Source organism: Triplophysa dalaica, chromosome 24 (assembly GCF_015846415.1).
Source record: "Triplophysa dalaica isolate WHDGS20190420 chromosome 24, ASM1584641v1, whole genome shotgun sequence".
NCBI lineage: Eukaryota > Metazoa > Chordata > Actinopteri > Cypriniformes > Nemacheilidae > Triplophysa > Triplophysa dalaica.
In genome coordinates this window covers 2,480,581-2,502,672 of record NC_079565.1, presented here as the reverse complement: position 1 = coordinate 2,502,672, position 22,092 = coordinate 2,480,581, and the positions used below count along the sequence as shown (strand labels likewise).

The 22,092-nt window shown below is 38.9% G+C and overlaps 1 protein-coding gene across 1 annotated transcript in view; it reads right to left on the bottom strand.

Moving 5' to 3' along the window:
• plxnb2b (plexin b2b) overlaps window positions 1–22,092 on the bottom strand; it is a 109,283-nt gene that overhangs the window by 6,422 nt on the left and 80,769 nt on the right. The window contains 28 exon segments of the mRNA XM_056739264.1: window positions 832–932; window positions 1,019–1,175; window positions 1,267–1,413; window positions 1,882–1,948; window positions 2,593–2,774; window positions 3,323–3,552; window positions 3,640–3,740; window positions 3,820–3,956; window positions 5,378–5,557; window positions 5,639–5,842; window positions 6,320–6,431; window positions 6,726–6,908; window positions 6,997–7,133; window positions 8,540–8,651; window positions 10,500–10,648; window positions 11,773–11,936; window positions 13,019–13,045; window positions 13,048–13,105; window positions 13,505–13,597; window positions 13,729–13,830; window positions 14,697–14,808; window positions 15,235–15,346; window positions 15,926–16,082; window positions 16,450–16,576; window positions 17,968–18,068; window positions 18,305–18,430; window positions 19,624–19,812; window positions 20,627–21,756. Of these exon segments, the coding sequence (XP_056595242.1) occupies window positions 832–932; window positions 1,019–1,175; window positions 1,267–1,413; window positions 1,882–1,948; window positions 2,593–2,774; window positions 3,323–3,552; window positions 3,640–3,740; window positions 3,820–3,956; window positions 5,378–5,557; window positions 5,639–5,842; window positions 6,320–6,431; window positions 6,726–6,908; window positions 6,997–7,133; window positions 8,540–8,651; window positions 10,500–10,648; window positions 11,773–11,936; window positions 13,019–13,045; window positions 13,048–13,105; window positions 13,505–13,597; window positions 13,729–13,830; window positions 14,697–14,808; window positions 15,235–15,346; window positions 15,926–16,082; window positions 16,450–16,576; window positions 17,968–18,068; window positions 18,305–18,430; window positions 19,624–19,812; window positions 20,627–21,754 (4,695 nt within the window). The 5' untranslated portion in view covers window positions 21,755–21,756.

Below are 22,092 nucleotides of genomic sequence, written 5' to 3'. Positions count from 1 at the left end.
AAATCTAATAAGCCTAAATTGGAAAACATACATTTGGGAAATGTTGCCTTAGCAATAAGTTGAAATAAGTTGATCAAATCCAAAATAATTTAAAATTAATTAAACATTATAAATGAGCTGAAATAAGTAAAGATAATTATTGACTGAAAATAAATTAAAAGCGAACTAAAACTGAAGTGAACATAAATTAAACAGATTAATAGACAATATCATTACGTAATATTATAATAATACTATTAATAAATGAACTCAGGTAAAAACATAAAATGACAGAAGCACATAACAAAATTGCTAAAAAACAAACAACCCTTGATTTGGACACAAAAAATATAAAAATAAATCCTCATTTAAAACATTAATAAAACTGCGATAAAACAAAATAAATCTAAATATAGAAAGGATAAAATACAAACTAAAAACTTAAATAAATTAATAAATAAAAAACAACAAAAGTAATACATAAAAAAAGCAATAAATAATTAAAAAGGAAATGACAAAGCTGCTTAAGATTAAGCAAATATTATGATGAAAAATAAAATAAAAAATATTAGTAAAACTACACTAAAACTGAAAACTCTTTAAATTATTTACTGTATAAAATAAAATAATGAAATCAGATTAAATTCAAAAATACATAAATACTGCATATTATATTGCAATATTAAAGAAAATATTATGCAATTAAAAAGGTAATAAGTTCCTTAAATGTAAACCTAATTAAAACTATTTCAGAATATTATAAAATTACAAAAAACGTAAAAGCTAAAATAACTTTGAAAAAGTTGGACTATCATCATTTGTAATGACTTTACGCTGGGGGGATTGGCTTACGTTATAATGTGCCAGCGTGTTGATGCGTCTCCATTTGCCTTCCTTCTGAGTCGTCACGTCCAGATCTGACAAAATCTGTCCCGTCGAACCCGGACGCCACTCTGAAGAAACACAGTCAAGCAGGTAAATAAGTGTAACACTATCGATAAAATCATAACAGACGATTGACAAACACACACCGACTCACCAAGTGTAACGCTGTCTACTTTGGGTCTCTGTGAGTAGGGCAGATTCTTATACACTTGTTCGAGGATTTTTTCCTTCACCTGCGAGATGGTGTCACAGTTCAACACTTTAACGGGTGTGATGTCAGGCCCCTCCCCCTGAACCAGCACCTGCAGCGTCTGCGGGTCAAAGGCCAAACGTTAAAACCGATCATTTCAAAACGTTTTGAACCCAGGACCGCCTGCGTCCAAAGAAAGCAGCGCTCCGTACCAGCACGCTGTACTCCACGTCATCTCCGAGCAGGCCCGTGTCGTTCAGTGTGTATTTGGCCTTCTTGAACTGCGAGTCCACGGGCCCTTTCTCGATCTGATGTTTTATTGCCCTAAAGAGTTTGTACAGCGGCTCTCCGGCAGTGTCCTAAACAAACACAAAGCACCAAAACCGTCCGTCACCTCATCAGTTAACCGCTGTTAACTTTCATTACCAATAAAAGAGATCTATTTATGAAGAGCCGAGTGTACAGTTAAAGCGTTTCTGTGATGCGGTTATTCATGCAAATGAAGAACAGAACCTGGATCTCATTAAACACTATTATAATCATCTCAGCTAGACTCATGAATATCAAAGATTTGCCAAAAACACCCTGTGGTGAGAACAAAACCAATCATTCTGAAATACTCTGAAAAAACAGCTAATGAAATAATTGGAAATTAAAAGTGAAGTTTCCTTTTCTTTCCAAAGCACAATGCTAAGCGCTAATCCATTCTGTAGCGTCCTGAATACTAAACGCTGGGGCTTTTGTGAAGCCTGCTGAACATGTTTGAATGGACAGACTTGTCAAGTAGTCGGGACTAACAGTATAAGGTTTAAAGATTGATATTTTACCTTCAGGTATTGATACAGACAGATTGACATCCAGTTACTCAGCATCCTTTCCACCACTGTTTCAGACCTGCAGATGACACACAATATTTCAGTCCATTTCAATTCCCTCTTCTCTTTAAATCTTCATTGCATAAAGCTTGAGTTGAAGAACAAAATTATAGGTGTGTTTCCCATAATGCTGTTGTTTATAAAAGCTGTGATTTTCCTATGGTTTGGGGGATTCCAGTTCATACCGTTAGCAACAACACTCCTCAACCGTGGTAAGAAGTGTTTATGGCTTAATAAACACTTGTGGGAGAATTACAGGCAATAACAAACAACGATAATGAACATCTCGCAGCATGAGCAAAGAGATTTTAAACCTACTTACATCAAAAACACATGTACACGTTCCCACAAAAACATACTGTATATAGTATAGTAAACTTGAGTATTTACTATAGTAAACCGTAGTAAATTACACTTTAAGTACACTATGGTATTTTCTAGTATACACTACAGTGAATTGATCAAAACTGTAGAAAATTCTGTGGTATACTTTAATATCTTCTATGGTAAGTTTACAAATCCAAACATGGAAATTATTCTAAAAAAAGTATACGACAGATTTCGTGATTGTCTGAGACCGTCTGACTGACTTAACTATAAACACACGATTGTTATCAAAGTTTGTCTGCTGGTTTAGGGGTCAAAAGTCGGATAGTGTCTCACCTGCGGAGAAGCAGTTTTGGGTTTTTGCTGTGTACGTAATCGTCCATGAGTCTCAGCAGAAGCGTCCTCATAATATCTGTGTAATACTCCAGTTTACCGTGAAGTGCGACTGTGAGCAGAGACGCGAAATAGACTTTGGCCCGGGCGTTAAAATCCGGGCGGCTCTCGAGCGTTCTGATGAACTAGAAACAGAGAAACAGAGATTAGAACGGTGTGTCAAGACTATAGAACGAAACTTACATAAACCCTACTTCATCACTCTTACTTTAAAACAGAAGCTTCGAGCAGAAGATTTAATTGATCGAAACACTGAAGTGATAAATGCAGTCCAGTCTCAGAACACTTATGAAGTGTGCACGTTTGTGTGTGGTTAAATAAATATGTATATATATGTATAATCAATTTAAAAGTGAAATTGTGTATGCGCCGTGAATATAAAATACTTTAATGAGACTATAAGAGTAGATTGAGTCCTCGGAGACCGTTTTTAATGTCATTGGGTGTAATTGAAGGGGATGTTTGCGTACCCTCTATAGGGTTTGCTCACTAATGCCTGTTTGTGCCTGCAGTTTCTGCTGAGAAAACCTCAACAATTATCCTCCAATAATAATTTACTGACCTTTCTAGCTATTACCGGGGAAAAATGTGCTTAAATTGAACAGGTTGACATCTGTGTATGTACATAAATTGATGATAATTGCAGCGTGTGGGTGTGTTGTTGTGTGTTTACATTGATGAGAAACGTTTTGCTGTTCAGGAGGTTGGAGAACTGGTTCAGCGCTTGGGTGACCGTTGCCCTGCGGGATTCTGGGATGTCCAGTTTGCCGGTGATCATGACGTCGTTGGCTCCATCTTTAGAGGGCAGGAAGAAGACACGGTCTGTGTACGTCTTGTAGTCCAGGAACGGGATCCGACCTTCGCTTATGTCGTTTGTGTGGTCTTCCATTTCGATCATCAAATCTGCACCAGAAAAAAACACTTCATCACTTAAAATCACTGTTAAACCATGTCATTGCCATGGTAATGGCTTGTGTGTGAATGTATGACCTGTGAACTCCTTTTTGCAGCGGTCACGAACGCTCTCCTCCAAATTTTCCAGCTGATGTTTCACCTTTTCATATTCTCTCTCCGCTTGCTGGCTCTTCCTCCTGCACACAAATGATCAGATGAAATTAAACTTTTATTCAAATGATCGGCACAGATTCGTTCTAATCTTTAGTCTTGAACCTGTAGCAGACGACTGAGATGGCAATGATCAGCAACATGGGGACCACCACGGCAGGGATGATGATGGGCAGCGGGAGACTGTACTTCCTCTCGTACTGAACACTGCCTACCAGCCATTCGCCGTTCCCAAACTTAACCTGAGACAGAGAGAGGAAGAGCGAGAGAGATAGAAAACAAATAAATGACTGGTGTTGATGGAAATTGATGAGTGGATGAAGTGATGGGTGGATGAATGGATGGATGGGCGATAAATGGAGTCAAGGATGGACAGGCTGATAAAACTGATGGTAGGATGAAATGATGGATGGGTGGAGGGATGGGTTGATAAATGGAAGAATGGATGGGTGGGTGGCTGGTTGATTGGTTGAAGGAATGGATGGATTGATGTTGTGATGAAGGAGTGAGAATAGGGTGATAATAAAGTTGGCAATAAATGGCGTGAAGGATGTATTAATGGTGAGATGGATGTTGAGAATGAATGCAGAAATGGATGGACAGAATGATGGATGGGGTGATAAATGGAGTGATAGAAGGATGGAAAGGTGGATGGAGTGATGGAGGGTAAGATGGATGTTAAAATAGTGATAAATAGTGAGATAGACGAAGGGTGTGATGGGTGGATGAAAGGGTTGGATAAGTAGATGGAGGGATGGATACATTTATAAAAATGAATGAAATGAAAGGGTGAATAAATGAAAAGGGTAAAAATAGAGTGATAATGGATGGATAAATGTTGTGATAAATGGGGAGATTTTGTCATTGAAGGAAGGATGGATGGATTGATGGAGAGATGGATGGATGGAGTGATAAACAGGGTGATGGATGTTGAGACGAATGGAGTGATCGGTGGGTGGATTGATGGATGGATGGGGTGATAAACGGAGTGATCACCCCATCACAGTGAACGGAGGCTGGGTGGATGGAGTGATAAGATGTATGAGGTGATGAATAGGCAGATGGACGAAGGGCAGGATGGGTATAAGGATGGTTTAGATAAGTAGATAGAGGGACAAATGCTTATATAAGAAGATGAATGAAAGGATTGATAAATGGAAGGGGTAAAAAATAGAGTGATAATGGATGGATGAATGTTGTGATGAATGGGAAGATTTATTCATTGTTGGAAGGATGGAGTAATGGAGGGTAAGATAGAGTGATGGAAGGGTGGATGGGGAAAAGAAAGAAAGTGATGGATGGGTGGGTGATGAATGGAGGATAAATAAAAGGTGGGGGTTGGATAACTTGATGGATGCATATATAAAGAAATGGAAAAGATGGAAGGATAGTGTGAAAAATAAAGTGATGGATGGATGGAGTGACCAATGGGGAGATGGATGAAGGATGGGATGGGTGGATAAGTGGATGGACTGAACGATGCATACAGTATATAAAGAGCCGAATGGAAGGATGGATGGATAGATAAAGAGCTTAACAGATGGATGTATGGTGAAATGAATGGCTGTTGGAATGGATGGATGCTGATGTAAAGATGGATGAAGGGAGGGAGGGATGAAAACAAATAAAGATCAGAGTAGCTAGATGGATGGAGGTATCTCACCACCAGGTCCAGCGTGTCTGCGCTCGTGTCTCGCTTCTGTCTCTTGGATCGAGCACTGGGTGCGGTCGAGGGTGGATCCAGGAACAATTTATCATCCTGTAGAGTGTTCACGTTACACTGAACGTCTCCCACAAACGCCTGTGCCTCCTTCTCCGTCATCGCTTTGGAAAAGCCATGACCCTGCAGCACAGACAGAGATGAAAATTCCTCGCAACTTGCTCAAAGGTTAAAGTGTAACTCAGCCAGCTTTAAAATACTCACAGTGATGATGATCATGCTGTTCTCTGTGATGACAGTCTTACTGAGTTTATCAAAGTACGGGTCGGAGTGGTACTCAAACGGCGTCAAGGTTTTCTGGTAGTTATCTAGATAAACGGACGTTGTGGAGGAGTAGTAGCTCTCGTTGACAGCGGGTGACATGAACATGATCATAGTGTCGTTTTTAAATGTGGACTCCTCCACAAACTAAGACAGACAGACAGAGAGAACGATTGAATTAAAACCCCCATCTGAATTCATCACAACCAATTTTCCTCAGTTATCTCTCTTAATTTCCCAGCAGCCCTTGTGAGCAGACGGGCCAAAAGCCCTCCGACAACAAAAACTGCGATAGAACAGAGATTCTACAGCTGCTGGCGAAATCCATTGATATTCTGAGAAGAAACGGCAAAAATCTAAACGGGGCTTGAAACTCTGAGAGATAGAGCGATAAAGAGAGAGAGAGTGCTTGGGAAACAAGTCTCGGGTACAAATGCTTCTCCTCAGATAAGAAAGATGAAATGAAACATTCATCACGCCTTTCGATTGCTAAACGCTTGTTTAATCTCAGTTTGGTTCAGAACGGAGCGACGGGAGCTCCGTCCCGTAGTTTCAATCAGAGCTGAGAGATTAAACCTCAAGAGTGAGAAAACAAATAAGGTTCAGTCTGTTTCAGATCCTTACCTCCACCGCTGTTGTGTGGTTGGACCATTCACTGCCGGACGCCACCACCTTGATGGTGGCCTTCTGGACCAGTTCAAATCCGGAACCGACCACTGTGATTTTTCGGCCACCACTAAAACACACAATACAACAATTACGTGATGCTCTTATTTAGTCTCATGTCATTCCCAACCAACTTTTTACTTCTGCAGAACACATGTCAGAAACCAAACAACATTGAACCCTGTTGACTTCCATTGTATGGATCAAACGAGAGACATTTCGCAAAATATCTTCTTTTATGTGCCACTGAAGAAAGACTCATATACAAGTTCTGAACAACATGAAGAATAAATGATGACTGAAAGTTAGTGTTTGAGTGAACAATGCCTTTAAAAGTGTTGGTACAATAACAGAGATCAGATACCAGAGGAAGCTGCTCCTGGGTTGATGGTCGGACACAGAGGGGTTGTTGGTGAACCGGACCTTCTGAGGCACTTCGATGTTGGCGTTTTTGCCGTAGTGAACGATGACGGTGAGAGGAGGAGACGGAATCGTGTCTCTTTTGTACTCGCCCAACTTGCAAGTGATGACATCTCCAAAACTCTGACTGACAGAGCGAGAGAAGAAAGAAGAAAGAAATTTTATGTACGAAACATTATAAAAATACGTTTCCCATAATGCTCTACTGCACTCACACTACACAGGGCACGCTGTCCACGGTGATATGAAGCTCTTCCCTTGAACCTGTGTTCAGGCCATCACCGGTAATGGTAAGCGTGGTGCCTCCAGCTTTCGGAGCCCGAAGAGGAGACACAAACTTGGGTACAGGGTCCTAAAGAGACAAACATCACATTTAATATGTTTTGGTAGGATGTTATTATGCAAATTAGGGCAATCAAATGCTAATGAGATCACATTGATTTAAACGGATGGCTTATTTGTCTTTTGTACTATATTTGCGCTCGGTTTTTAATGTTATTATATATTCAACAAGTATTTGTTAAAAATCAAAATTACAGCATTTTGTCTTTTCCACCATTTACAATCGTTATTACAATTTGAATTAATTCACCCAAAAATGAACATTTTGTTTATTTAAAATCTTGATGCCTCCTTAGGTTTTCCCTGAGAATTTATGGAGACGTTGCAATGTCCGATTTGTGAACAAACCGATCTTTCGAGTTACTTTTTAATTAGTTAAAATGATAAATTATTATGAATTGATTTTAAATGTTATTACGCCGATAACAAGTTCTTAATTCAGCAATGCATAACTTTAGTCTCAATAGCGCCATCTCTGTTTGAAATCAGACATTGCAGGTTCCTTACATTTCTTTGCATGTTGAAGTCAAACGATTTTTCTTATAATAATAGCTCAACAATTATTGTAACCTTACTGTTGTGATAAAAGGACACTATTTTATGTACATGCTTAATATCGAACAAAAAATATCTTGTTGACTCCATTCGCAGCGGGTAACAGAAAATGAGTGACGATGTCGATTTCAGTCTGTTTCAAACTCAGGGCATTACATGGCTTCAAAGGACTGGGAATAAATAACAAAGTCAACTTGGTCCTTTCCGATCCTTATTTTTTCAAATCTGACAGCCTCTTACCACATTGCCAAGACGGAGAATAAATGAAGACATTTTTGTATCAAGCAAACTAGTCTTTTCAAATTTGGCCGAGAGTATAATAGTAATAATAGTCCGCTATGAAAAGCCAACACTGACAGACACGTCCTCTGCATTGCCTTCCTCTCGTAATAATTACATAATCCCAGGAAACTATCCGAGACGTCAGTCTGCCGAAGAAACGCTCGCCCTCAGCGTTCCCCCGCGGGACGCCCGAGACCGTCTCGCTCCCTGATAAACTGATGCAATAATTCTGCTAGAGCCGTCAGCCGTAGAAACACACACGATAATAATTGCCACTGCACATCACCCAAGGAAACGTGTGACCGTGCAACAAAAAACAGAGGCGAAGAAGCGTCTTGTAATTACATACGAAATGCAGAGACAGCTTATTGACCTCCACATACGAAACATTTACATTTCTGACATTATGTTCTCGAGGATGGAGGTGAGCATTCAGAAGGGTGTAAGGTATTACTGTCTCCTCTGTGTGTGTTAATACGCCCTGTTGGAAAAATGCACTTCAAGCTGATTGATCGTTTCCTCAATGGCTTCGAGCGAATGTGTGCAATGCGTGCTGGGTAATGTAGGTTCGTAGCTCACCCTGTAGGTGAAGCGGACGGCTTTTGTGGACACGCCTCTTTTCCCCCCACCGATGTCTATCTCTACCTCTCCACTTTTGTAAAGACTCGACGGGCCGGTCTCACAAACCACACTGCAACAAAAACATATTTAAATAATAAAACATTTTTTCCTTTTCTAACAGTTATGTCCCTATAATTGCAATATGTAATAATATAATGTCCAACAATACCGTTTATTTGATCATTTATTTTCCCCTTTATTTCTATAATTTCGAAATATTCTTTATTTCTCCATTTCTCACGTCTCTACTATTTGCGCTAACATTTCTGTAAATATGCTTTGTAAAAAACAAAACACTACAGAAATAAATTTTAATTAAATATAATATTCATGTATATTATAATTGCAATACGCAATAATGCAACATACTCCTTTTTTATCGCTCTCTCTGTTCAAAACACAACACTGCATGTTATTTTACGAAATTTCCTTTTACTTTTTGTTAAAAACAACTGACATTTTACACAAAATCACCAAACAAATGCTGTTTTCAGGTTCATGTGACGCCCGCAGATTGAGTTTATTTAATAAATGTAATATTTATAAATGCGATCGTGTTACCCCAAAACCTGGAACTGGACCTCCACAGAAAGATTCAACCGACAAAAAACTCTGTGAAAGCTTTTTCAATGTTCCTGTGCCAAACACTGAAAGATACTTTACAAACACTCAGTCGGGCTGAACGATTAGGCACAGATGTTGAATTATCGAATCAGCCAAGAAAACAAAAAACTCCTCCCTGGGTCTGTATACAAACAAGTACAATGCTTAACAAAGTACAAGTTTCTTCTAAGAGACAGGGAGGAATTCATACACTTGATATTTCATTCAACATAAATCACAGGCACAATGTAAAGCCACGGACGGAAGATCTACAAGACATTATTTCTATCCTTCTTTGGGCGTTTTAAACGGCAGGATTTTGTTTAATTCTTTGTTAACTAACTAGATCTCTCAAACAGGATGGTGAGTGAGAATCAGGCCATCTGTTCCTCAGAGATCTGTAACCTCAAACGTTCGCCAGCAATCGGATTTCATAAGAGCTCTTGTTCGATACTGAATCAAGTCGACTTTGAGTTTATTAAAAAGTGTCTGGAAAGTATTGCAGCATATGTGTGGCGCACTGCAGAAAATCATTCTCCAAATCAATATTCTTGTCCTGGTTTTCAGTGAAATATCTAAAGCCTCCATAAAACAGATCAACCGGTGGAACACACCAGAGGTTCTGGTTTGTTTCTCAGAAACACAGAACCGTATATTGTATATCGTGCCCTGCGTGCACAGTTAAAAAAGGGTCAAATGAACATATATGTTTATACAGTATAATCCACAATCTTAATTTTGTGGATTTGTTTATACACTGTGAGAGTTAATTTGAGCATTATTAACAACTGGTGATTTTGCTGTGTGACTCGCTTTGATAAAGTACGAATTGCGTTTTTTATCCCCATTGGCAAAAGTTGAAGAGTTGAAGAAAATATTATTACAGTTTATTGCTTACTACAGAGTGTTAAGAACAGAGTGATCCCTAAAAAACTATAAAGTCTAACTAATGCTAAAGAAATTCGAATATAAAAAATATATAAACAAGCAAATGTACCAACCTGACCTCACAGGAATTCTTAAAATTTTTAAGGGGTGGCTAATTTTTACATTTATGAATCGTATGATTATTAAAAAACCTGCAATGCTGAAGCCCCTCCCTTAGCCCCACCCCTAAATCCAACACCACTGGCGTGAAGCAAATCGCATTAAAACATCCAAATAAGATCGTATGAATTTATACGAATTAGCAATCATTGTAAAATAGTTACGAATTCCCGTGAGATTGTGTTGAAATACAAACATTTTTTTTAATGCATGACATAATAAACAGAAACCCCGGGAGCAAACTGAGTATGAACAGTGTGAATTTTACCTTGTCGATACAGAGTAATGTTCTCCGAGATGTTTGCACGGCACTCCGGCCACCGTGATGTTTTTGATGTCCTCTTTCTGAATTCCCAGGTTGGAGCCCTTAATAGTGACCCTTATTCCCCCTTTCAAGGGCCCGAATTTTGGCGTGACCTTGAACACATTAGAATAAGAGACATTCATTACGGACGGCTCTGAACGAAGACAGAGATATGCTGAGGTAACCACGACGCTACAAGGTGAATTACATCTAAGTGAATATACGCAGGCATTCAATAAGAGCAGAAAAGGACGCGACCTGAGGTTTCTATTGATTTTTAAATAAAGTCTCAAAGCTGCAAGATTGAAGGGCTGAAGGAAATTGGGAAAGAGAGAGATGGAGAACGAGACGGGGAGTTATAAATTACAGCTGGAAGTCTCTGAGCTGTGGCACTCTTCACGGAAACGCTGTTTATAATAAAGAATATCTCAAACCTTCACGTGACATTACGTTGCGTAAAACACACATATTTACAACATCCTTGTGACTTGTTGCTGTCTCAATTATCACATGAATTGCTCTGCAGTGGGTTTAATATGGTGTACTGTATTAGCAACAGTAATTTTGTGTATTAGACAAGCAGCGTTGCCAGATCTCGCTAGAAAAACAAGCAACCCAGTCTGCCAAAATGAGCCCCGTCTCTCTCACGCTCTCTCTCTCTCTCCTCTCCGAACATATCTAATGGAAAGGAAACAAGCACGCATTTCAAATAATTGTGGTGAGAAGCGGCTGGGAAAGGCTGAAATATGGGATGTGGGAATATTTGGAATCTGTTATTGTGGTCCGATATATTTGATCATGTTATGGGTGCCAAACACTTTATAGCCTTAAAGGCACAGTTCACCCAAATATAACAATTCTTGCATCGTTTATTCACCCTCATGTCATTGTAAACCTGTACATGAACACGGAAGAAGAAATTTTGAGAAATATCTTTGTTGTTTTGTGCAATGGAGGTCAATGTTGTTCGGTTATCGACATTCTTCAAAATATCTTCTCTTGTGTTCCGCAGATAAAAGAAAGCCATACAGGTTTGAAATGACACGAGGGAATTATCAATTTCAGGTGAATTATCCCATGATGGAAATAAGTCAGACGTGGCAAGACTTGGTCTCAAGAAAAGGAGTCGTTTAGTTTATGTGTACGTTCAGCCCCCCTCGATGACAACATCCACGGGGGTGAAGTACTTTGAGTATACTGAATAAAGGATCATGTTTTGAAAATTGCAGAGACTCACGTCAGTGATCTGCGGGTCGGGACACTGCTCGGGTTCCTTTGAGGCACAGAGATGTTCGTACACACACGAGCTGGTCTGAGTACACCACACACACATGTATTTGGGATCGGCGTTTTTACACAGACTGCAGTCCTCACGTCCCATAGAGCAGTTATACAGAGTCACTGTAAAAAGACAAATTAACACTATTTACAAAAGTCCCCAAGAATCAATAAATATCATGTATTCACCGATATTTTGGTCCAAACTTTTGTACGTTTCTGTGTTTTATATCGCAAAAATCTCATTTGCATTGTACATTTTTGAAGAAAGGTCAAGCTGCATATAACTAAAGCAAATAGGGACTGAGGGCCGTCAACTTCCACAGTGAACAAAAGTGAGATTATAAGTGAATCATTCAGACTGGTGAATCAGATCAAGAGATTCGTTCAAAAGATTCAATTCAATTCATTCGTGATATTGGTTTTGTTACTTTTTCATTGCTAACACAATGATCTACCAGAAGATCTACAGGAACACTTGAAGAGTTTGATTTCAAAATGAGATATTGAGTGCATTTTTCAAAAATCATGTTTTAATTGTGTTAGTTAGCTGTATTTTTTTGTTATTATGGCCTAAATCAAAGCAAACCAACTGCGGTTTGAGTGATAATAATTGGAAGGCACAAAAAAGAAAAATGAAGTTATCTCATTTTGGAACCAAACTCTTCACTTCTACACCTATAGGAACATGTCGAAAAAAATAGGAGCAAATGTTTACTCTTCTGTGAGAAATAACATATAGTGCACATTATATGGACTACCTCTACCTATTGACACCAAAACCAGTCTACATAATCTACATAATCTGAAAGATGAATAAATAAGATTTCTATTGATGTATGAGTTGTTAGAATATAACAATGGTGCATATGAGAGTGCAAAAAATAAGCGAAATATTTAGAAAATTGCCTTTGAAGTTGTTAATCAGGGGCACTGTGGCAGGCCATCCACTCACAAAAATAAAGTTTTTATATATTTAAGGTAGGAAATGTACAAAATATCTTCAACTGATCATCTTTACTTAATATCCTAATGATTTGTGCCATAAAAGAAAAATAGATAATTTTGCCCCATACAATGTAGTTTTGTCTTTTACTAAAAAAGGTTCCCATGCTACTTAAGACCGGTTTTGTGATCCAGGGTCACATATAACATTAAAAAGCATCCAATAATGACAACATTTCTAAGCCAATGAAAGCTGTTACCATTAAGACTGCTGTCGATCTTTTTCGCGTGTATTTCTCCCTCACGTGGAACAGAATGTTGGTCTCTTGAGCTTTGTCGAAGGAAAACTGAAAAAGAAAGGGTCACAGGGTGTGAGCTCATCTTCATCATAATCTTCACCGTGTCTGGAGACACCTCGACGCCTGAACATAATCGGTGTTGTATCAGAGAGAACTGCTCGGGGTATTCTTTACTGACACCGGAGCATATTTGAAAGAGCTTCACAGCCAAAAACCAGCCATGGCACCAGCACATTTGAGTGCAACAGGATATCTGCCAACAGGGGGAGCTATAATCTCAAAGTCCCAGAAGACCATCTGGATGTGTGGGTTGGTGTGTCTTACGATGGTAATTGGTCACGTGTCATTTGGCAAACGCTTTTGACCCTAAAAGATTTACAGTGCGGTAAAAACAGCCCCCTGGAGCAACATTGGGATAAAGAGCGATTGTGTGTGTGCGTAACTAACCTCAAATCCACCAAAGGAATAGAAGGGTCCCGAATCTGCCTTCACATCTTCCTCTATCTTCACCAGCTCTGTTCCGATGACAAAATCACGGCCCTGATGTTTCAGAAAAAGGACATGAAAATGTTCACACATAGGTTCAAAGAAGCATCATTTAGTATGTAATAGTTTCCCTATAAATAAAAATCAGGTTCACAAAGCTCACAAAGCAAAAATGACGAACTCACCTTGTACGGGTCCAAATTGATGCCCTCAAAACTGATCCGTGTTTTATATCCCACCGGGATAAGAACGGGATCTGGGTTCTCGAACCGCGGACAGCTCTTCACCTAAAACACAAGACAGATGTAGACGCTGGGAGGCAGAAAAAAACTTAATCCATTGCTTATTCACCGCTATCTACGACTCTTAATTTTCGTCGGACATAAATTAATGTACGTCCGCTGAAACAGAAAAACTCATTAACTACGATGACGTCCCTGAATAAAGCGGTTTATTTTCGGCTGAAATCAAATACATTCATCTTGACATCGGTGGCTGTGTCTAATCGCGTAATGGTATAATCCACCTCGTCCATTCATTCTTATTTGCTGATTCGGCGAATACGTTTCACATTAAAACCGAGCGCCTAGAATTATTACCATTGTGTCCAATAAATCAGCCGTTTGTGACCAGAAAACAGCGTTGTGCGTTTCCAAAAAAGTGAGTTAGTTGGACAGTTTCAGAAATAGGTTTGAAAATAAAAATGTGTCGATCAATGTTCATCATCAGGTTTAAAGATCCAGTTGAAAAGAACAGGGACGTGGTTTCTAATGGGTAAACAACAGGACGATTTAAACTTTTTTAGGGCTCAGTGGGAATTGAACTGGTTTTAATGGATAATGTCTCTGTGGGTCTCCATTGGTTATGTGTTGAGTTCTGGTGGGATGTTCCCTGGCCGATGGAACCGACAAAAAAAATTACTGAAAAAGGCCCAATTTTTTTTTTAAGATAAACAGCTAACGGTTTTTCTAAGGGAAACATACACGACGGGACGACATGTGGGTAATACACAGATAATCACAGATTAAGTTTCATAACTATTTTTGAAACTAGTATGACCTGTTTTTCCGTCAGCATTGTAATGCTGGTGGACTGACAAAAGAATACCGCATACGCATGTGTGCACAAGCTTGAATTCTTGACCTGTCAGTACCTGTTTGGGTTTGATGATATTGGCTCCGGTCTCCGCATCATTCAGATCGGTGCAAGTGTGGGCCGCGACGTTCCACTGACACCCCCAAGAGCTGCTCACACAGGATGTGCACCTACGGAGAGAGGCGATTAAAAGCGAGCGACACGTGAGTCCTAGTTAAATTTTTCATCAGCGCGTAAATGTTTGCCTTAAAAGCATATAGTCCAAGCGCACTTCAAATAATACCCATTTCATCAGAAACGTCCCCCCAGCGCTTAAAAAACACAAGAAGTGGGAGAAAAATAGATGAGGGATTGACTTTCATGCGTGATGAATGGATGAGAAACCAAAGCAATTTCCTGCTCTTGAAAAAAAGAGGGGGGAAATGTAAGCAAGTCTCTATAGAAGCAAATTCAATTCCAGTTTCACTGATGCATTACAATTTATGAGTAAACCAATGTCTCATCGTTACAGATACTCGTATTCATTATACACATACTGGTGTCAGCAAAACACGGGGACACACACGCTGACAAAAGAAGCGAGAGAGCTAACGTACGGTGTATTTTCTGCTTTACGAACAGTCGCTGCGCAGTTGTAGAACTTGTACTCGCTGGACGCCACCTGCACGCTGCCGTTTACGAAGATCTTGACTGGGACCGCAACAAAATCTGTAAAAAACAAAACCATTGCGTTTTTATATAGGTTGATAGAATCGATGTGCATTTTAAAGTACTTACAATATATATTAATGATAATAATAAGAACAACTTGAATCATTTAAAATATTCAATAATAAAGTAATTATTAGTATTATTTCACAACATTTATTATAATAATAATTGTTATTATTACTATATCACTACTACTACTAATGATAATAATAATAACAATAATAACAATGGTCGTGTGATCTCAACAGTAAAATAAAGTTTTATTTGGCATTATGACTGGAAGGTAAATCATTTTCAACATTTTTAAGTACTTTGAAGTGTAAAATGATTTTTAATGAGGAATAAATTACTGTCCGTGCACTTTTAATTATTATTAGCTACAGTAGCAAATACATTCCAAGGGTCAGGGAACGGATGGCAAATGCTAATGAGAAACTAAATTACGAAGCATTTAAAGTGCAGTTCTGTCAAAAAATGAAATTAAATGCCTCACCGTAGAATACAGCCTCTTTAAACCCCACATCATAAAAAAAATATGATAAGAAATCGATTGAACATTCGCATTAGGAGTCATACCTTTGTGGTCAGGTGTGGTTGGTATAAGATGCGGCTCAGGTAGGCCGCAACTCACCCTGCCGTCCACCATCCTGCCGGGGCTATTATGAGAGCCAAAAATGCATTTGATACGGTCGGATTCTCGAAGGATGGGCAGCAGTCGGACCATGATCTCCACCTGAGAGAGATTTTATAAACTGTCAAAGTCAGGTTGATATGAGATAAATTTAAGCGAAACTTTTTGAATCTATTAAACACATTCTTTTATAACAATGTTCTTGTGTCAATAACATCATTCTCTCAATAAATATCCTCTAACGCTCGCATGCTCCACAATCAAATAAGTTTTATTGCGAAACACGACAGCGGCGCCGTCAGAACAGAATTCCAAGCACGCCATCAGCGGCCATTGTGTTCCCGCCGTCTGTTCACCAATATGGCCTCATTGTGTGGGATTCAAGCTCAGCTTTTCTCACAATCAGCGCTGAGCAGTCGGGTTTAAAAATACCACTCTGGTAATTGTGCCGGCGACACTCGGCTGGTACCTGCTGGGACTTCAAGCAGCTGAGATTTGGCGGGTGGAAGGAGACGATTTTCACACACTGTTGGTTTGGACTCCACAGCCAGCCGTTCTTTTCCTCCGCGCGGCCGCACTCCGATCTCCTGGTGCATCTGCACAAATGATACATCAACATACGTAACGCTTCTAATGCACTTAAATACAACACAAGTAATTTACGTGCTTGTGTTCATAACCATTCTGTGAATGATAAAACATTTAAAAAAAATACGCATAAAGATATATCTTTATCATTATTATCTAATTAATAGATGTGGTCTGGTTTGTGTGATATGATATGTCATACAGTGCGATATGATATATGATGATGTGATATCTAAAATGATGTATGTATATGATATGATATACAGTATAATATGCTATGATATATGATATACAGTATTTAATGATTTTATATGACATATGTGATATATGATCTGATACATGATATGTGATTTATAATATGATGCATGATATATATGATATGATATACAGTATGGTATGATTTTATATGATATATTTAATATGATACATGATATGTGATATATAATATGATGTATGATATATATGATATGATATACAGTATGGTATGATTTTATATGACATATGTGATATATGATATGATACACGATATGTGATATATTATATGATGTATGATATATATGATATGATATACAGTAGGGGTATGATTTTATATGATATATGTGATATATGATATGATACATGATATGTGATATATAATATGATGTATGATATATATGATATGATATACAGTATGGTATGATTTTATATGACATATGTGATATATGATATGATACACGATATGTGATATATTATATGATGTATGATATATATGATATGATATACAGTAGGGGTATGATTTTATATGATATATGTGATATATGATATGATACATGATATGTGATATATTATATGATGTATGATATATATGATATGATATACAGTAGGGTATGATTTTATATGATATATGTGATATACGGTATGATACATGATATGTCAAATATAATATGATAGATGATATGCTTTGATATGATGTATGATATACTGTATATATAATATGATACACAATATATGTGAAATGATATGATATACAGTATATATGATATGATATACTGTATAATGATATATGATATACAGTATGGAATGATTTTATAAGATATGTGATATGATATATATGATGTTATACAGTATATATTATATGATATACAATATATTTGAAATTATATGATATACAGTATATATGATATGATATTCAGTATAATGATATGATATCATGTGATTTTTGGATGAGTTTTCTAATAAATACATGTTATGATGGAGGGGAGTTAGGGATTTGTTGCATATCCTCCATAAAAAACATAAATAAATAAAATAATAACAAGGGCATGGTTTCAATGTTTTTAGGATACTATGTGTTCTCTTCGGGGTCTCTTGGTCATTCTCCGAAAAAACAGAAACATTATTTCAACAAATATACAGATACCTTCCTTCCAGAACACACCAGCCGCAGTATGGATCTCTCTGTGCCACACACGACTGGCAGTCAGTTTTCAGATGGCAGGTCTGAACGGGCACCTTCGTGATCTGCACAACCACAACAACAAACAAACACAGTTTTCATTACTGTGGGGATACGGCTTCAACAAGACATACACAACCTCAATCCTTTATTTTCATTTTCAAAAATAGAAACATATACTTCATCATCAACAAGAACTGAAACCATAAGTGTCTAAAACAGTTGTGTTTCCTGTGGCCGAGCCATCGATAAGCAACGGTCCTGAATGCCCAGCGTATGATAAATGACTCCAGCCTCGTACCTTTTTCTCTGTGGTGATGTACAAGTGCGTCTGGTCTTTGTCAAAGAAAAGGTTTTTATTTATGTTGCCGCCGGTTTTGTAGCCCGGACCAGGGTTGTACGCCTCCGGTTGGGCTGACAAATGTACCTGGGTAAACAGAGAACAATAGACATCGGGAAAGGTACAATTAAACAGTCGAGCCAGGAACAGGGCACATCTGTCATCTTTACGGACCACACAAACCCCCCCCCCCTCTCGCACCTGAGCCGCAAACCCGGTGACAACGTGTCGAACCTGAACTAATGGCCAGCGAGCCGAATAATGCCCACGAAAACCACAGCTGCCTTGATTTGCACCAAACTCTAAAATATCAAAAACGAAGCCTAGATTGAAATAGTTATGTTCATTTTTGTTTTTATTTCAACTGTAATGATGACGCCTTCAAATGTGCATGTCATTTTTCACGTTACTGTTTGACACATTGAGTGGCTCCTCCCCCTTTTAAAAATAGCCAATAGTGTTTAGCTTCGAATTCAAAAAGCAGTGCAGAGTGACGTCATAAAAATGGCTGATCTGTACCTGAGCGTGAGAAACTTAGTTTTGAATGCTTATATCTTCCAAATGCAAATTTTTATAATGTTTTGAAGCAGATATACGAAAATCCAAAAAACGTCAACTAGTTCGCAAAGCGTTCAGCATGACAGAAACTCTATCTGAACTCCATCTATCCACTATTCTCCAAACGAACTGCTCTTGCAAGCATTTTTCGGATCCGAGAATTGGACTCAAGTTGTGAAGGGCGCTCATTATTTCTAATGCGGCATCTGCCGTGTTTAGCTGTGTCTCAGGTAGCACGCCGATTCGTGACAGTGATATCTCTTTCTCTTTCATCGTTCTGTCAAAGATTCGCCGTGTTCAGCCTCCAATTCCCTCACCTGCCGAAGTCTAAACTCGGGCTTTGAGACGCGCATGCTAAATCAGGTGTGTAGCATCAGGTGTTCATCCGTTTTAGTGCTTCGCTAATTGGTTGTCGTGAAGAAACCCTCAACATTTCTTTAACAAGGACGTTCTGAAACATACTGACTGCTCTTCTCCGCACCCTCCTCCTTAAACGTCAATTTTTGGCTATTTTTGAAGACAAGTTTATTAGACACATTTTTCGTCTGCTCTTCTTTGCATTCGAAAGACTTTCCGTGTCTTTATTCTTCAGCAACTTAGGATAGTCTTCCCACGTGCTCACAAGGCGGTGAGACCGTCACGCTAAGTATTGTAGCGCCTCAAAACGAGGGTTTGAGAAACGCGCCATCATAGTTTCTAGCATTTAGCACTGCTGATCTTACCTTGATCACTTCTCCTGGGTTGTGGCCCAGAAACGCAATGGTGTGATCGTTCTCTTCCGCCACAGCCACCGCCGTCAGCAGATTCGGTCTGGTGAAGAATGGATTTGCCTTCAAAGCGAAGTCCTGCTGACTGGCCAATGGAGATGGAAGGAAATCGGCTCCACAACTAAATTTTTCAACGATGGTTTTCTGCGAGAGGGAAACATATTTACTATTACTTCACCAAAAATAAACTTCGGTCATCATTTACTCGTCCTCCCAATGTTCCTTCTTTAGTACACAAAGGGATGTTATATTCATATTATCTTCGATTTGATTTATGAGTAAAACATTTTTTCATAATATTTAAATATTATATTAAGTTTTCAGTCTAAGGGCTTGTTCTTAGAAAGCACAATAACTACTGTATACAGTCAACTATATCACTATAAAAGATGACAGGGTAATGTTTTAAACATTTAAAAAAAAAAAAAAAATAAAAATTGAGTTTCCGCTTAAAACAAGACAAAATATCTGCCAATATGTTAAGAAGATCATTTTTCTTCTTTTAATTTCCTTGTCTGTTTTATGCGTAAACTCACTTATATTTTTAATAATTTTACTACGTTAAAATATTTTTTTTTGCACTTCTGAAAGAACTAATGACTTTGTTTTTCTGCAAAATCTTTATATTAATTGTGGTGTTTACTACGATTTTCTTTCAAATGTAAAACAATTTCTAAAACGTTATACTATAGTTATCGTCATTGTAGTGTATGAGCCTTTGTTGTGAACAAATCAATAGTCCGTGCTTTTTCAAGTCTGTTTACATAAGCGGTCACCATAATTGAATTACATATAATAAAATAAATTTCCGTTTGACTGATGGATATTTCAACAGTCACTCGTTCTTGTGTTTGCGATATTTGTTATTCCTGGAATTTGCAGAAAAATGTCAAGACACGTCTCAGAACAGACGTCTGTGTCATTAATCAACATCATCATCACATCGGCTGATACTTACATCATGTTTGACACACAGTTTGGGTTTGTTGGACGTGTAAGGACTCTCAACCACTAACTTGCCATCAATCTCGCCCCCGTCCATGTAACAAGCTCTGACCATTTCCAGCAGTTTCTGGTTAATTTTTTTGAGGGGGTACATACACAGAGCGGACTCTACTGTGGGTAAATTCACAGAGCCCCCATCCTCCGAACTGGCCAAAACAAACAGGACTTTATCCCAAGCCAGCACATTTCCGTACTCTCCCGAGTCGGACATGTGATGTGCAAGCTCTTTCCCCGGCTCCGTGACGTACGCGGCCTGGACTTTATTGTAGCGATTATTTTGACCGCAGCTGAGCTGAAGTTCCGTGTAGGAATAATACATTGAATCATTCTCGCAGAGGCGAGAAATGAATGTGAAGTTTTTATTATCTGCTCCTCCGAGGGTGCGCGAGAAGATAAAGTACACGAATCCGTTGCTATTAAACGCGAAGCGAAAATCGTGCATGTACTTGGCCGCGAAGGGCACTGCCTGGACCATGGACGACTCGATGATGCTTTCGAACACGACCCAGTCGCGATAGTTCTGCACGATTCTGGTGCTGATGAGTTTAGAGCTGTCCATGCTTCCGTAGCCCTTCCCAACCAAAAACACGTTAAATTGTGTATTATCTACGACGAGCGTGGCCATGACGCCCACTACGGAGACGTGGTCCTCGGTGCTGGCGGCGTAGGTCCGCTCGCCTTTGCTGTCGCTGTAGTATATCTGTTCTTTGACATTCGTGAGGTTGAGCAGAGAACAGATTCCTCGGTACAAGCTCCCGCAAACGATCAACGACCCGTTCGCAGAATTAACCAGTATGAGTTTATTAGTGTTGTTTGTGTCTATCAAGTCCTGGCATGTAGATACTGGAGGCGTACAACCCTTTGCGTCCTTTTTGGGACCCGTTTCAGTTCTGGCCTCCAGGTTTAATAAAGAGTCCAGTTGGTAAATGGCATTGACCGCCCCCAAGTAGACACGTCCGGTGTTGGGGTCCTGTACCACGTTATTGATGGGCGTGTGTGTGGAAAACTCCAATACGATCTCCTCTGAGAAAACCGGCATCCCATGCAGCACAAGTAAGACCACCGGCAACCAGCCCGCCATTTCTGTAAAATAAATAAATAAAGAGAGATAAATTGGTTTAGACTTTAGGATTAATTGAAAGTTGTGAGGTGCATAAAAGCAGGTTGAAATTAAACTGCAGGACGTGACCCGAAATGACAATAAAGACCCCTGACGTGGACATTCAAACACTTTTTTACCACAGGAATTGCTTAAAAAAAGGTTGAAGGTCACTACAGGTGGTCCTGGCCATGATGCTCAATCTTCCGACTCCTTCCCAAAGACATTCTTCAAATTAAAAACTCTGACAAAGCTCAGACCCAGCCGGCTGTTTTATGATGTCAACCTCCTATTCCCATGAGTTCCATTGACGCAGCAAA